Source organism: Electrophorus electricus, chromosome 11, assembly GCF_013358815.1.
Source record: "Electrophorus electricus isolate fEleEle1 chromosome 11, fEleEle1.pri, whole genome shotgun sequence".
Classification (NCBI taxonomy): Eukaryota; Metazoa; Chordata; class Actinopteri; order Gymnotiformes; family Gymnotidae; genus Electrophorus; species Electrophorus electricus.
Genome location: NC_049545.1, coordinates 17228417 through 17242457, shown reverse-complemented (window position 1 = coordinate 17242457; position 14041 = coordinate 17228417). Strand labels below are relative to the sequence as shown.

At 39.6% G+C, this 14041-nt stretch overlaps 1 protein-coding gene across 1 annotated transcript; it reads right to left on the bottom strand.

Annotated features, from left to right (window-relative positions):
- Positions 1-3996: 3996 nt before the first annotated feature.
- Positions 3997-9324, bottom strand: npas4l (neuronal PAS domain protein 4 like). Its single transcript, XM_027010562.2, has 10 exons — positions 9151-9324; positions 8823-8951; positions 7945-8108; positions 7640-7785; positions 7396-7492; positions 7021-7246; positions 6690-6799; positions 6411-6546; positions 5153-6267; positions 3997-4988 (listed from the first exon to the last, which is right to left on the bottom strand). The coding sequence occupies exons 2-10, from the start codon at positions 8933-8935 to the stop codon at positions 4960-4962; spliced, it is 2136 nt and encodes a 711-aa protein (XP_026866363.2). The 5' UTR covers positions 8936-8951; positions 9151-9324; the 3' UTR covers positions 3997-4959.
- Between the last annotated feature and the right edge of the window lie 4717 nt (positions 9325-14041).

The following is a 14041-nucleotide window of genomic DNA, read 5'->3' as shown; positions in this document are numbered from 1 at the left end:
AACCAGAGGACAAAACCACAGGGCTTAAATAAGCAAGACACTCAGACACTAAACAGATACAGGTGAACATGGGAACAGCGAAAACTGAAACAAGGAGTTGAGTTGAGGAACAGATAGGGATGGAGAAAATGAAACTAAGGCACAGAACCAGGGAGTGCAGGAAGACTAGGACATCAGGGACGTGAGGAGGGTGGCCATACGTGAGAGGAGCACCAAGACTGAAGATGGAACCCATCTTCCATTAGCCAGCCCAGCTAATAACCAGTTCATGTTATATTTAATCTACGTAGCCACTTCAATGCAGATGTGGGACCTCAGTAACTCCAGTGGGTCTAGGGTGGAGCCTCAGTAAGTAACTCCCGTGGGTCTAGGGTGGATGGGCTGTTTCTGGCATATGGCAGCATCACTTCATCTACTGGCAGATAAAGAAGGTGTGTGGAAGGAGAAGTTGATTGATCACATCAGAAGCCAAATTCCATAAACGAATGAAATGTATTAAACAGCAGTCACACAAATTGAACAGTAACAAATAATAAAAGTTACCAAGTTAAGTATCTGGTCAGTGTTTATAGACTATAGACTGTACAACTGAAGGATATTCTGCCTGGTGGAATAGACATGGATGGCACCAAAGAAAAGAAATAAAAAACACTAAAAAAAACCTCTTGTTCCCTGAGCCCAATTCAATGAATCAAATTAAATCCAAACAAAACATAAATACATGGACATCATATCTTTCTGAATTCTTACTAAGTTAGGAAACAAGACTGTTGAATTCTTATAGCTGAAACTCAACCCCATTCTCTGATGGTATTTTTTCCCATAGGTCAACCAAGTGGAACTAAATTAACCAATGATAGGAAAGCTTTAAGATAGATAGATAGATAGATAGATAGATAGATAGAGAGAGAGAGAGAGAGAGAGAGAGAGAGAGAGAGAGAGAGAGAGAGAGAGAGAGAGAGAGAGAGAGAGAGAGAGAAAACAACAGTATGCACAAATACATGGGTGCCAAGGCAGGTAATAATTACACAGTGAATCCCCCCCCCCCCCCCACACTGGATTTGAATATCAGACTGTTGTGAATCCAGCAACCTTAAATACTGCCACCACTATAAGTCTTCTTTAGTTTGACCTTCTTTCCTGCTGTTAACTGGCACACTGATGCATTAATTTGATCTGCTCCACACATTCAGTAGGACTGCAAACTACTGTAGGAACCTAAAAGCATCCTTTGTGGTTCACTGTGTAGTTCTCTAAAGATCTTCAACCATCAGAGCCTTGGTGTCACTAGTGAACTTGAGTGCAATGTTGAGGTATTTAGAGGTTTTTAAAATTCTGGTCCCTGTTTCAGCTTCCTCTGTAGAGAAGGACCAAAAATGGGGAGAGAGGGACAGAGAGAGAGAGAGAGAGAGAGAGAGAGAGAACATGACTGAAACATATGTTGATATAAGAAGAGATGCAAATGGAGAAATAAGAGTGAGAAATGTGAAAACAGTGCTGCCTTCTCAGTTGTTCAAGAAACATTCCCATGTCCTCCTCAAATAAATAAATAATTTCACAGCATTTTAAAGACATTCTCCTTTGTAAAAATGAATCCGGCTAAAGTAATATTTCTACACTAGACCTTTTAAAACTCTAATGTAAAGCTAATGAGCCAAAGCTGCCAGTAGATGAACTGATGCTGCCATATGCCAGAAACAGCCCACCCAACCTAGAACCATTGTAGTTACTGAGGTAACTCATGAGTTACTTCATCTAAACTGAATTGGCTACTTGGACTAAATCATAAATCATGGTCTTTCTTCCTCAATTCCACCCAGAGAGCTTTTCTTTACCACTGTTTGCTCATTAGGGATCTGGACCCATACATTTGTAAAGCTCTGATTTTAACTTAATGACCTGTCTTGATATTTTCCAACTATGGTGCTACACCTTTCATAACATGCCAAGACCTGATAAAGAACAGAACACATGTTTATGTTAACTGGGTCTATTTTACTAGTTATTATTTTACTGGTTGTGTACTGTCATGTGTTGCTGATCTTTAAATCATTATTTCCCAGAAGTGCGTCACATATAGACAGTGTTGACAAAACCCAGAAGAAGCATCCAGTTGCTTCCACACTGTGTAAGCATTCAATGTTAGACTCAATGCAACTGTGACTTCAAACTCATCGAAAAATTAACAGTTCGATTGAAGGGCAATGATCCTTCTGTAGTCTAACTTTAAAGATGTTTATCACTGTTGCCTTTGCTAGAGAATTAAAACTGAATGAAACTCAGGGCTCACACTAGTTAAGGTTACACAATCTTTTGTATAGCTAGTATTGGTCAACATCATCAAATGTATATTTTTTATGTACCCATACCTTTTCTCTCACCCTGATGTTTGATTGTATAAAATGTACAATATTGCTCTCAGTACCACAGACTGAATAGTTATACCTGTTATTCAAGACACCTGAAGGTCTTCAGCTTCTGCAAGTGTTTATGCTGACACAGTATTCATAAAAGAGTTCTAGGTGTTTGGGATGACAGTAATCTGGACTCACAAACATGTTGGTCAGTTGTGAGACACTTAAAGGGAGAGACACATACAGAGAGTGAGAGGTAGAAAGGAAGACAAAGAGAGAGACCATGTCCCCGTGGATGCTGGGTTTTGTTTCTGTTATAACTAAAAATGACGCATTGCAGTACATGTCTCTGCATAACCTAATGGATAAACAGTGATTTTATGTATAACAATGTGAGGACGAGCTATTGTGTTGTCCTGTGGAGCCCTATGGAAGATCATTTTATCAACCATAACTTACTTCAGACCCAATATTTCATCAAATAAATCCTCCTACATCATTTTCAAATACAGGGCAAGAAGGAGGAGTTCATGTTTTCTTTTTGATCTGTATCTAAGAAAATGAGAACAGCTTTTGGATGACAGTAGTGCTAATTATCCACCTACCCATTCCTCCTTCCAGCAACACAAGCATATCAGCATTTCAAACACCGCCTCAAGTGCAAACAACATATTTAATTCAGCTTTATGGTAACTTTTAACAGTTTCTGTTTAATTGCATTTTACACAGCTCTACTCCCCCATCTAGTGGCAGATTTTGTACAGGAGTACTGACTCCCATGAACCCCTGTGAGAAAAGAAAATAGAAGAAAAATAAGTTTAGAATTTTGATTTCACAATACTTAACAATAAAATGTTAATGAAAATTACGTTTTTGTAATGTATGGACTGTATCATAAATATTTGTTTGTTTGTTTTGTGAGTGTGGCTTGATATTTATTATTCATTGCTCTTGCATGTAACTAAGTTCTTCTCACCTTGGATACAAGAAGGCCAAGATGAACATATGGAGTAGGAGTGAAGGGTTATGTTTCATTATGTGTGATTTTGTGCACTTATTCACCTACTTTCATTGTTTTAAAAAATCCAGCTATCTGAATAACAGACACAGTTAATCAGGATATCCTGCCCACAAAGATGAAACATATGATAGATGTTAAATATTTTTAATAGTTTCTGGGGCATGTGCTGAAATTCTTTATTTTTTATAATGTCAGATCTCACTGTATACCCAAATCCAGGATGAATTTGACCATTAACATGATTTGTGGAGAATGTATTTTTGATTTTTAGGCATTTATATTAATTACAGCAGTTCCTTTTTTTTTTATTATGTTTAAAAATAAATTTCTTAAAGAATGTCTGCATGAAATCTTAAACACCTTACATGTAGCTGACACTTTTATCCAAAGCAACTTACAACTATGACTGAATACAGAATGAGCAATTCTGTTAAGGTCAGGGACCCAACAGTGAGGCTTGAACTGGCAACCTTCTGATTTCTAGGCAAGGACCTTAACCACTGAGCTTCCACTACTCACCTTAACTCACCCCACACGCACACATACACATATACATTCTCTCATACACACATACACAAAGAAATAATGTTGAATTTCAGAAGTCATTTTTCATGATGCTAACTTTATTAATGTTATAAAAAAAAATTAAAAACAGACTGTAAAAATATTTAAAATTATATTGTTAATACAGCTTCTTTGTGTTACTGTGATATTTCAGCAATGGCCAACCAACACAGATCAACAGTAGTTATAGAAAATGTAAAAGATTCATCCTCAGGGAGAGGTTCTTACATTTGTACAAGAAAAATGTTCTCTCCAAGTATACAATTTTTCTAATTATAATACCTATAAACAATAAATGATTGATAAAAATACTTGGAAGACAGATCACTGTTTAATATTATTCCAGAGCCATTGTCACAGAGGTAGCTTCTCAAATTATTACTCCTTAACAAGAGTTTCATTTCTTCCCACTGGGAAGCTATTTTCAATTTGCATAATGAGTAAAAATACAGTTTCAGCTGGAAAACACATTTTAAAAGAAGTATGTTGATGGTATTTTGACTGAGCTGTAATTAATCTACTTGCTGATGCTACTTCACACTACATAAACAACTAATTCTGTACACAGTAACTTACATCACAAGTTTTTGCCTATATGGTTATTCTCAAGTTTCTCTTGTCTGTCCACAGTTACCACAGTACCAGTATATGCCTGTTTACACAACTACAAAGAGAAAGTGCCCAGTAGTTGCTTAAGATTCACAAACTAGAGTACCATATCAAACATGAAACAACAATATAGAAACTCATTGAAACATAGGAAAGTCTTATACATAAGTGTATGTAGAAATACAAGCAGATTCTTAATCACATATACAATGCAGAAATTAGACAAATTTTTAAATGATTCACATTCTGCTTTGTGGCACCATTAAAGTTTTAAATATAATCCCTTTCCAACATGGGAAACCTCTTCCCATCACAACAATGGAAATAAACCTTTTTTCAGCTCTTCTTTGAGTCCAGTGAAGAAGCCTCTAGTTGCCATGACAATATGCCATACAGGGGGAGTACTGTTTCTCAGTACATGGATTCATCAACAAACCCATCTGAAACAAAATGACAAAATGGGATTATTTCTACAATCATGTCCACTTTACATCTTTTTTAGAAATTAATATTAATGCTACTTATTTGTGATAAAGACTTTTTTTCATTCTGTGAATAATAGCCCTAACCCAAGGTGCCAGTGTGCTGTATAGAATTACATTACCTTGCTGGAAGTCATCATGTAGGTAAAGACTGAGTTGATGCAACTCAATGTTGTCTTCATGGCACCCATGCCTGGAGACACAGGGCCCCAGACTGCTGTCTGCTGAGTGGAGGTCTAAAGGTGGAGAGTCCACAAGCGTGTCAAGGGTGAGAGCTTGCACTTCAGCCACATCCTCCAGCGGAGCTCTGGAAACCTGCCCCCAACTGCAACTAGCCTCCCTCTTCGCCGGCTCCCCGGTCCAGTCCTTCAGGATGCTGCCAATAACTCCCTCATCCAGGAGTGGTTCAGGGTTCAGTGGGGCCATGGGTAGCCAGCAGGGGGCATGGTTAACCCAAGGGACGGAGCTTTTAGCACGGTATATGTCGAAGCTACTGGCCAGTGAGGAGATCTGATGGGCCAGTATGCTGATCTCTACCTGTTCCCTCTCGCTGTAGTGCAAAGAGCTGTCAGCAGTGGTGGATGGATCTGGGGTCAGCTGCTCTATTGGGGAGGAGGACCCAGAATTGTCAGAAACATGATAAGCTCCATCACCCCCTGACATGGGCAGTGGAGGCAAGCTAAAGTCGTCAGGATGGAGCACACAGTTAGATGAATCATCACAAGTTTCCGTCTGGTAGTTGGGTACCAGATTACCTTCATTCAGGCAGTCTTGGTAGGAGTACGTTGTCTGTGTTGAAGGGTGGGAGTCCAAGCTGAACGAGCTAAGAGTAAATGCATGGGAGGGGAGCTGGTCACAGGGCTGGGGGCAGAATGAAGGAGACACCAACCTTCCAGAATGACCATATACTTCCTGCATGAAGTCCGAACTACAGTCGTCATTTGCTGCAGAGGAAAAAGAGGAGGCAGGGCTGTAAGGAGGTGTGGAGAAGAATGCTTGGTGGTCTCCCGTGGCAGTACATGAGTCCCCCTTGTCCCTGCTCGGGCTAGCTGATGCGCAGTAAGACACTGTAGGCTCAGATAAACGCCTGGACTTTCTCTTCTGCCTGTCATACTGGGCATTGCACTCTGCCTGTCTCTTAGGGGACCTGCTGGGGCCCCAGGGCATCTGGGACGCTGGAGGACTGAGAGACAGATTGCTGGAAAGTTTCTCCCTCATATAAATGGCCTCTGTTTCACTGTGAATTAGGGGAAAAAATTATGAATGTCTATTGCACTTACATTGGTCGCATGTATTGTTAGATTGTATTGTGTTGTAAGTTTTCATCATTCTGCTACTACATTTAGGCTCTTATTATAAAGAAAGGGCTGAAAGATTTACCTGATGACATAGTTTGTGCAAGTTACTTCCTGGCTCTGAGCCTCTTTAGCTGCCCACACATAGAGCCAGACCCAGGCCAGGTCTTTAGCCTGAAGTCTTAGGACCAGCTCCAGCTGCCCATCTCCACTCTGCTGCACTGCAGGAGGGAAACAGAGAATGGCACACAACATCACACCATAGGAATGGTCACACCGCAAGAAATAAAATTGGACCCAACCCTACACAAAATTAAAAAAAAGACCTGGGAGGAAACAGTTTAGAGTTTACTCAAACACTCACTTAGGTGCTTGTGCCCGCACGCACTCACTGAAAGGTCATCTGGGTGGAGCAAGCTGTACCAGGAACGCCCAACAATCTCCTCTGCCTTGTATCCCAGGTGAAAGACTACACTGTATAAATAACATTCTTTTAATGCTCTAAAGTGAACAAGAGCTGCCAGAATGTACATTTAACCCTCCTTAGGTTCTATCCAACCTAATAAACTGAAACCCAGCCTTTCCTGTTATCATTAAACACACATCGCAAGCAGTTCCACAACAAACATTTGTGTACTGTATCTCACAAATGTAGAACTTTTAAATCTGAACATAAGGAACCAAAAGGATGATACCTGTCATGGGCATGCCTGTAGCTCATGTCTGGTCTGTGGAGGGTTTGGAAGTGCACGCTCACAGAATCGCTCTCCCTCTGTCTGCTCACAATGGGAGTGCACAGCGCCACAAACAGGCGGTGCTGTGGGCCATCCTGAAAGCGGCCCCTTACCAGCAGGGGACAGCAACTACCATGCTGCAGCCTGAAAGCTTTAGAAGTATGCATCCGACACACAAAACTCTTCTCTTAGAGGTGGGCAAAGACATGTAGAATGTGAGAGAAAGAGAGAGACAAGCGGGGATTACAGATTTTATTTTTTTTAAATGTAGCTTCCTAAACATTTGCGGAGGGTTTTTTTTTTTTTTTGTATTATTGTATACCTCATGTGACTCACCTGTTGCAACGTCATCTACCTCCAAGTTGAATTTCACTGTATCTACATCACAATTATCAACCATGTCATAGAATGTGTCTCCTTGCAATACATCAACCTGTGGAAGAATTACACAATATAAGCATCCAATGTAATCCAATCATGAGGCCTGCTTACATCTGAAAATAATTTAATTGCTTAAGAAATATTTCATGAGGATTAAATATCCAACCATATTCACAACACCAGATGAGGTCTCACTTACCATTGAGAAGCCGAGATATTGGGACACATTTTCAGACAAATAGATTAGCTTTCCCTCTTTGGTCATCGCCACAATGAAGCCAGGCAGAGCATGCAGCAGATCTTCATATGGATGCATGAAACCTTCCTCACTGCTCCCTTTATGACCTGCAGTAAGGAAGACAAAAAATACAGATGACTAAAACTAACTTGGCTGATTCAAAGTCATACGTCTAATGCTACTGTGTCCAGATGAGTTTAGATCCGTCACCACCACACACTAAGCCTCTCAGTGGTCCCCAATAGCCTCAGGAGGTGACTCCTTACGTGGGAGGAGCACGGATTTCCGGATGAAGGTGCAGATGACAGACATGGAGTGGAGGTAGGAGAGGCGCTCCTGCTCTTCTGCGGAGATGGGCAGCAGCGCTCGCATGTTCCGGATCTCTCCGTTGATGTGGTCACGTCGTGCTTTGGATGCACCTTTAGTGGATCTGCAGGAGACCAAAGAGAGCAAGGTCAGATCAGTCTCTGTGACAACAACACTCAAAGCATGCCTAACACACTCTGCACCCTCCGCTTCTGAGCTATATTTTAGCTACATGTTGACTACCTTCTAAATAAAAAGCAATGCTACTGTATGTTGAGAAAGATTATTTTCCTTTTTCTAACATCACCTCTTAGAATTCAACATTCACTCTCAAAGGAAACCTTTAGGAAGCTGTGAAAACCTCTGAAAACCTCTCAGCAGCCAGCCAGCAGTAGTGAAGTGTGCTTTAGAGGCGAGAAGCATTCTGTGTGTGCTAGTGTAGTGGGTGTCTGGGGGAAAAGGCTATAGCTAAGCTCTTACTTGAACATTCCTTAATGGAGAACTGCATGTTACAAGCAGAACCAGAAATAAATTATCCCCTTATGCTCAGCATAGGAGAAAATTAAACTGAGAGTAAATGACTGGCCAAAACATGACATTGCAATTTTACTATTACTACTACTAGTATTGTACTATTTTTTACTATTATTACTATTTCATATTACTTGTTATGTTTCTTACTGTAAAAGGTCTATTTGCATGAATTACAAATTGTATAGTACTTCTGATACAATTTGAACTCAAGTAAAAAGCCGTTCGTAGTCCATAACCGCTAGAGGGAGCAGCATGGCTCCAACTACATAAAACTATACCACTGAACTTAGAGCAATGAACTCGCCTGAATCGCTTGCAAATTCTAGGACTGATGTTTTCGTTGGTTAGAGGGGTGCAGGATGAGGAGCTGCTTCTTGCACTTGCAGGATTCTTGCAAGAGCTACATCCGACCGTCATGTTCGCAGTTACGTTTCTAATTAGAGGCGCAAAAAGCGTTTTTATGTTTACAAAACTCTAGAAACGTGCGAACAAAAATAAGAATAAACAAATTTAATTAATAGACTAATTTAAATGCGAATGCAACCTTTATAATAGCCTAAATGTAAATGAAGTAAGTCAACAACAACTGAAATGTCATAGTTAATCAGAACGCCAACCTGACATTTTCTTACCTTTGCCTGAGGGTTGTCCGAAGCCTTGTGTCCACCTCTCACGCCCTCCTTCTTTTTATAGTCGGTCTGACCATTAACCCGATATCTTTGTTTTAAAATCTGGCTCAGAGGGGGAAAACGGTCAGCGTTACTTGTTGTGACGCAATGACAAGAAAGGAGATATTTTTAGTCGCGAAACACTAAAAATATATGCTGTAGGACAGCCCCCGGCGGAGTAGGGGGCTGGCTCTAGAAACAATAAAACCACGGACGCCAATTAAACGGGTCCCGACTGGAGAAGCGCTCGAGCAGCATGAATTCTGCGCAAAAGTGAATAGTTTGGGTTCATGCACGGAAAAAAACAAAGCACACAACAAAAGAAGTTTCTCAAAAATAAAATTAAATACACCATAACTCTAGCAGTATCCTAACTAGGTTTTACAAACGAATCCGATTATCAATTTAGTGTGAGCTGATTGCACTTTTTCTGTAAAGCAATTTTCAGAAATCCCAGAAGGGATGAACAGCTGTGAAATAGGAAACAAAGCTAGACAAAACATTTTGAAGAACAAAAAAAAAAAAGTGATTTTAATAATTCAGTTGTAACCAGATATTACAACTGCTTGCTTGTAAAGCATCTTACAGGCAGTGGTTGAGGTCCTTGACTTGTAATCAGAAAGTTGCTGGTTCAAGCCCCACCACAGCCAAGTTTCCACTGTTAGGCCCCTGAGCAAGACCCTTAACCTCAAGTCATAGGCAGTCATAATTGTAAGCTGCATTGGATAAAAGTGTCACATAAATACTAATTCACCACCAGTGTAAGCATTGTGTGTGTCTTTATGCTCTAGTTAAATTTCTAATTCATTTTGTTTGCGAACCTGGTGACCAGCCAGGTGAATATTTGTGTGTGTGTGTGTGTGTGTGTGTTTGTGCGGTGTGTCCGAAGAGGAAGAGAGGGGATGCTGGTAAGCATGTCAGAGGAGAGGATTGTGCTGCATCGTGGACAGTGGACGTGATTTAGATTACTCACACAGCTATTATAACTACAGGTCCCTTTAAAGGGACCTATGGTAAAGTACATACAGATTTTGTTGTGTTTTTGGCTCCCAGCCTGTCATATTATAGTCTAATTAATTTGAACATACGTTTTAAGCATTAAGCATCTCTATAGTAAAGACTTTGTTACCGAAGTTGAACTTAATGCAACCTTATACTACTCTTAAATAATATGTGAAATATCTGAAGTTTCACACCTATAGGCAAAACAATACAAATCATTGTTGCTGTAATACTAACAACTCCACTTGTCAGCTCATTGAAGACACTGAATCAATTTCCTGCCCTGCAGTGTGCAGTTAAATTGGGTGACACCAGCTGGAAGCTGGAAGAAATCCCTGAAATCTTGCATTGTTCTTGCAAGCATTCTTCTGACAACCTGTTATAAACATGATCTCTGGTCTAAACAAAACTGGTTTAATAGAAATCAGTGAATACCAAGAGACACACATTGTGGACACACATACAAACAATAACAAATTCAGGTAGGTAACTTGCATAATTTTGACTGAAGACTGAAGACCCATTTGCTAAGACCAGTATTTGTCATTACCCTAGACTAAAAAGGGCTTTCTACTATTTTTGTTAACATGGAGTGATTATATTATATTCTAAAGTTACTCAAGTCCACCTAGAGAAAATGTTCACAAATATGTCTAACTAGTGCTTTAAAAGTTCTATGGATGAAGGTGCTATAATGCATATATTTTGGTTTTGCGATAAAGTACAAGGTTACTGGAAGGAAATTCACACTGACATACAAAAATTACATGGCATTATTTCAGGTGACAATTTGCAACATCCAGCTGTTCAGCTTCTGAAATCTGTAAACATTTCTGTAAATATTCTAATTTTCTGTGCTAAAAATATATATCTTGCAGTAATGGTGAACACCAGATGTTTCCTCTTCTAAGATGTAGTTATATCAGACCTCTGATTGGATACCATTAGAAAAATTACCATATGATGTAAACCCTAATTCAGAAACTTTTGGGCTGTAGGCAATTGTGTGTGTGTGTGTGTGTGTGTGTGTGTGTGTGTGTGTATGTATATATATTATATATATATATATATGCCAGCAAATGCAATGTCAATCCTGGAACCATGTAATAAAAAACACTACATAAAGATCATAAATAAGGGGGCAAGAGGGTAAGCACATTATGAGATTAGTGGAAATGTTTTTTTTCATAAAATAGATTAAATCTTTGATCAGACTGTTAAGTAACATTAATAACCTATTATGCTATCTGATTATTAGACCATTATTTTCCATGGTTATGATAGTAACATCATTATAAGCAGTGGTAATAAATTTCAGTGTGTTAGATTAATACATTTAACAATGGTTTGGCCGTTTCACAAGTTAATGGAGATCTACTCCTCTGTCATTATTAAATGTCTGATGCAGTTAATGTAAGAAAGAAGAAGTACTTCATGTCATATTTACATTAGCTTAGATCTTATTTTAAGGATTGCTACTGATGAAGAAAACACAAATATATTTATTATATTAAATAAAAATTGAGTTCATAAGCAGACAGGTTGATGGGGAGTTCACCGTCCTCCAAATACTGAGCAGCAGTGCTAAACCAATCAATATCAAAAACTCAAACATTTGGAGACGCACATTTCTCATCTCAAATGTGACTAAATTTCCCCGAATTGGATAATGAATTAAACATGTTATGGAGAAAATATCTGACTGGTGTCCAACCTTTACAGCTTCACCAGTGAATGAAATCAAAGACTTATGTTTTTCTTTGTTTGTTTGTTTGTTTTTAAAGATCAGCTTTAGGACAAACATCATAAATGTGTAGTGCTACAAAGAAGTAAAACCCCATATGAATGAATAATTAATTATTCACATTTACTAAACAGATTCAAATATAATAACGTGGCCACACACATGCACATACATACATACACACAGTAGAGCTGGCGATCCAGATGTTTTTAGCAGTGTGAGACCTCATGGTGCCTTGGTGTGAGAGAACATGTATATGGCCATTTGTAGAAAAAATGTTTTGGTGTTACTACAGTCGAGTTCATCGTTTAAATTGTGAGTAGGTTTAGAGTCCATGCATTAGGTCTGCACACACATTAACTGGAATGGCTGTGCAATCTGAGTGTTGAGGGGGTTTCCTGTGTACTTCGGGCAGCAGATCTCAAAAAGACTCCTCGTCTCTGCTAGCCACTGGCTCACACCGGGCTCCGTCTGCAGGCAGCACTTAACCCAGTAGATAACACATCCGTACGTGTACACACACACCCACACACACACACACACACACACACACACACACACACACACACACACACACACACCCACACCCACCCTTATAGCAGCACAGCACTGACAGACATGAACATAATGCCACTGCAGGGTGGTGTGTCAGAGATAGGAAAATACGTGACCATAATTATGACGTATTACTTGAGACATAGACACTGACAGAACGAGGGGACAGCGGCAGGGCCATAAGGAGTCAAGTGAAAAGTTGAGGCCTGCTTAGAAGCTCCAGACCTGGACAGTCATCAGCATGTGGACACAGGGGAGCAGATATGAGCATAGCCAAGGGACCCCAGTAATGCTTCTGGACTCTCAGAACACTGAAACGGGCCAGCAAAGACAAGGGACCATAATGTAGTCCCCCGGGACAAGTGAAGCAAACTAATGAGTATAAAATAAAATAGACAAGTGGTGAATGACCAATGTCATGTCTAATGCTGGAGTGAATCTGAGTCACAGTGATCACACTGATCATCCAAACAACATTCAGATGCGTAACTTAAAAATTGTTTGGTTTTACCTTTCAAAGTATATTTTCTAGTTACATATTAATTGTCTGAATTTCAAAGTATTCAGCAATGCAATTAGAAAATAAGTAATATAATAGGTGTATGTAAAAAATTTTTACTTTTTATTTGTTTGTTTTAAATATGGCTACCATCAAACACGTGAGCAATCTAATTAATACAGATACTTAATATATATAATTAATATTTTTTAGGCGTGCTTGTGGGTGTTAAGAAGTTCATGTGGTACGTCGCGATAGCAGCGAAAAGCAGGTTGGTTTATTGCCTTAATAATTATATTTATAAATAATTATATTTTAAAACATTTACTGACCTTAAGCCTGCCTCTAATTATTTGTTGCGTTCGTAGCGTTAGAAATGCTCGTGCAAGATTTCATATACATTGTAATGGCTTGAAAGTTTCCGATACGTGTTCGAATGGCGGTCAAACACAGGCTGACTCAAATATATCACCTGTCTAGCAATAGGCTATTTAGCCATATATTTCATTTATGGAATTTATAAACAATAGCCTACTGTTGCAGCTTCGCTGTAGTACAGTGAATGTCACTCTAGGTTTGAACACGCCAGCCGACTATTAGCTAAAATGAAATTGTGAAGTGCTGCTTGTGAATCTGCCGCCAAAAACATTTAATCTACATGCTACACAAATCATCACAGAGCTGATGTCAAAGGTTACAAGTCTTAATCTTCTGGTGATAAATCACAATCTTTCAGCTCGCTCATCCACATTGAGTACTGCTGACTGCGGGGAGTCCCACTGAGACAGCCGCAGGTCATAACAACACTCCGCTCACTGACACGACATTCGTTTAAATACCGTATTTAGGTCTGAAGCAGAACGGCTAAGAGCTCCTCCCAGGAGAGAGGGCAGTGATTGAGATCATTTTCTCTTAACAAACGGTTGAGTGACTGGCAGCCTCTTGGACAGTTGTGAAGAAGCAAGTTTAAGGTTGCAGAGGAAAATGAGGTGATCCAACAGATGGAGTATGTCAGAACAAGGCTCTCCTGCCACTTAGCCTTTAACATTCACCTC

What these genes read in the sequence shown, in the direction of transcription:
- npas4l (XM_027010562.2), bottom strand. Translation starts at nt 8,935, where the DNA reads ATGACGGTCGGATGTAGCTCTTGCAAGAATCCTGCAAGTGCAAGAAGC. An exon ending in AATATCTCGGCTTCTCAATG is followed by an intron (nt 7,493 to 7,639) that starts GTAAGTGAGACC and finishes ATTCTTCCACAG; the next exon opens with GTTGATGTATTGCAAGGAGA. An exon ending in ACATGATGACTTCCAGCAAG is followed by an intron (nt 4,989 to 5,152) that starts GTAATGTAATTC and finishes ATTTTGTTTCAG; the next exon opens with ATGGGTTTGTTGATGAATCC.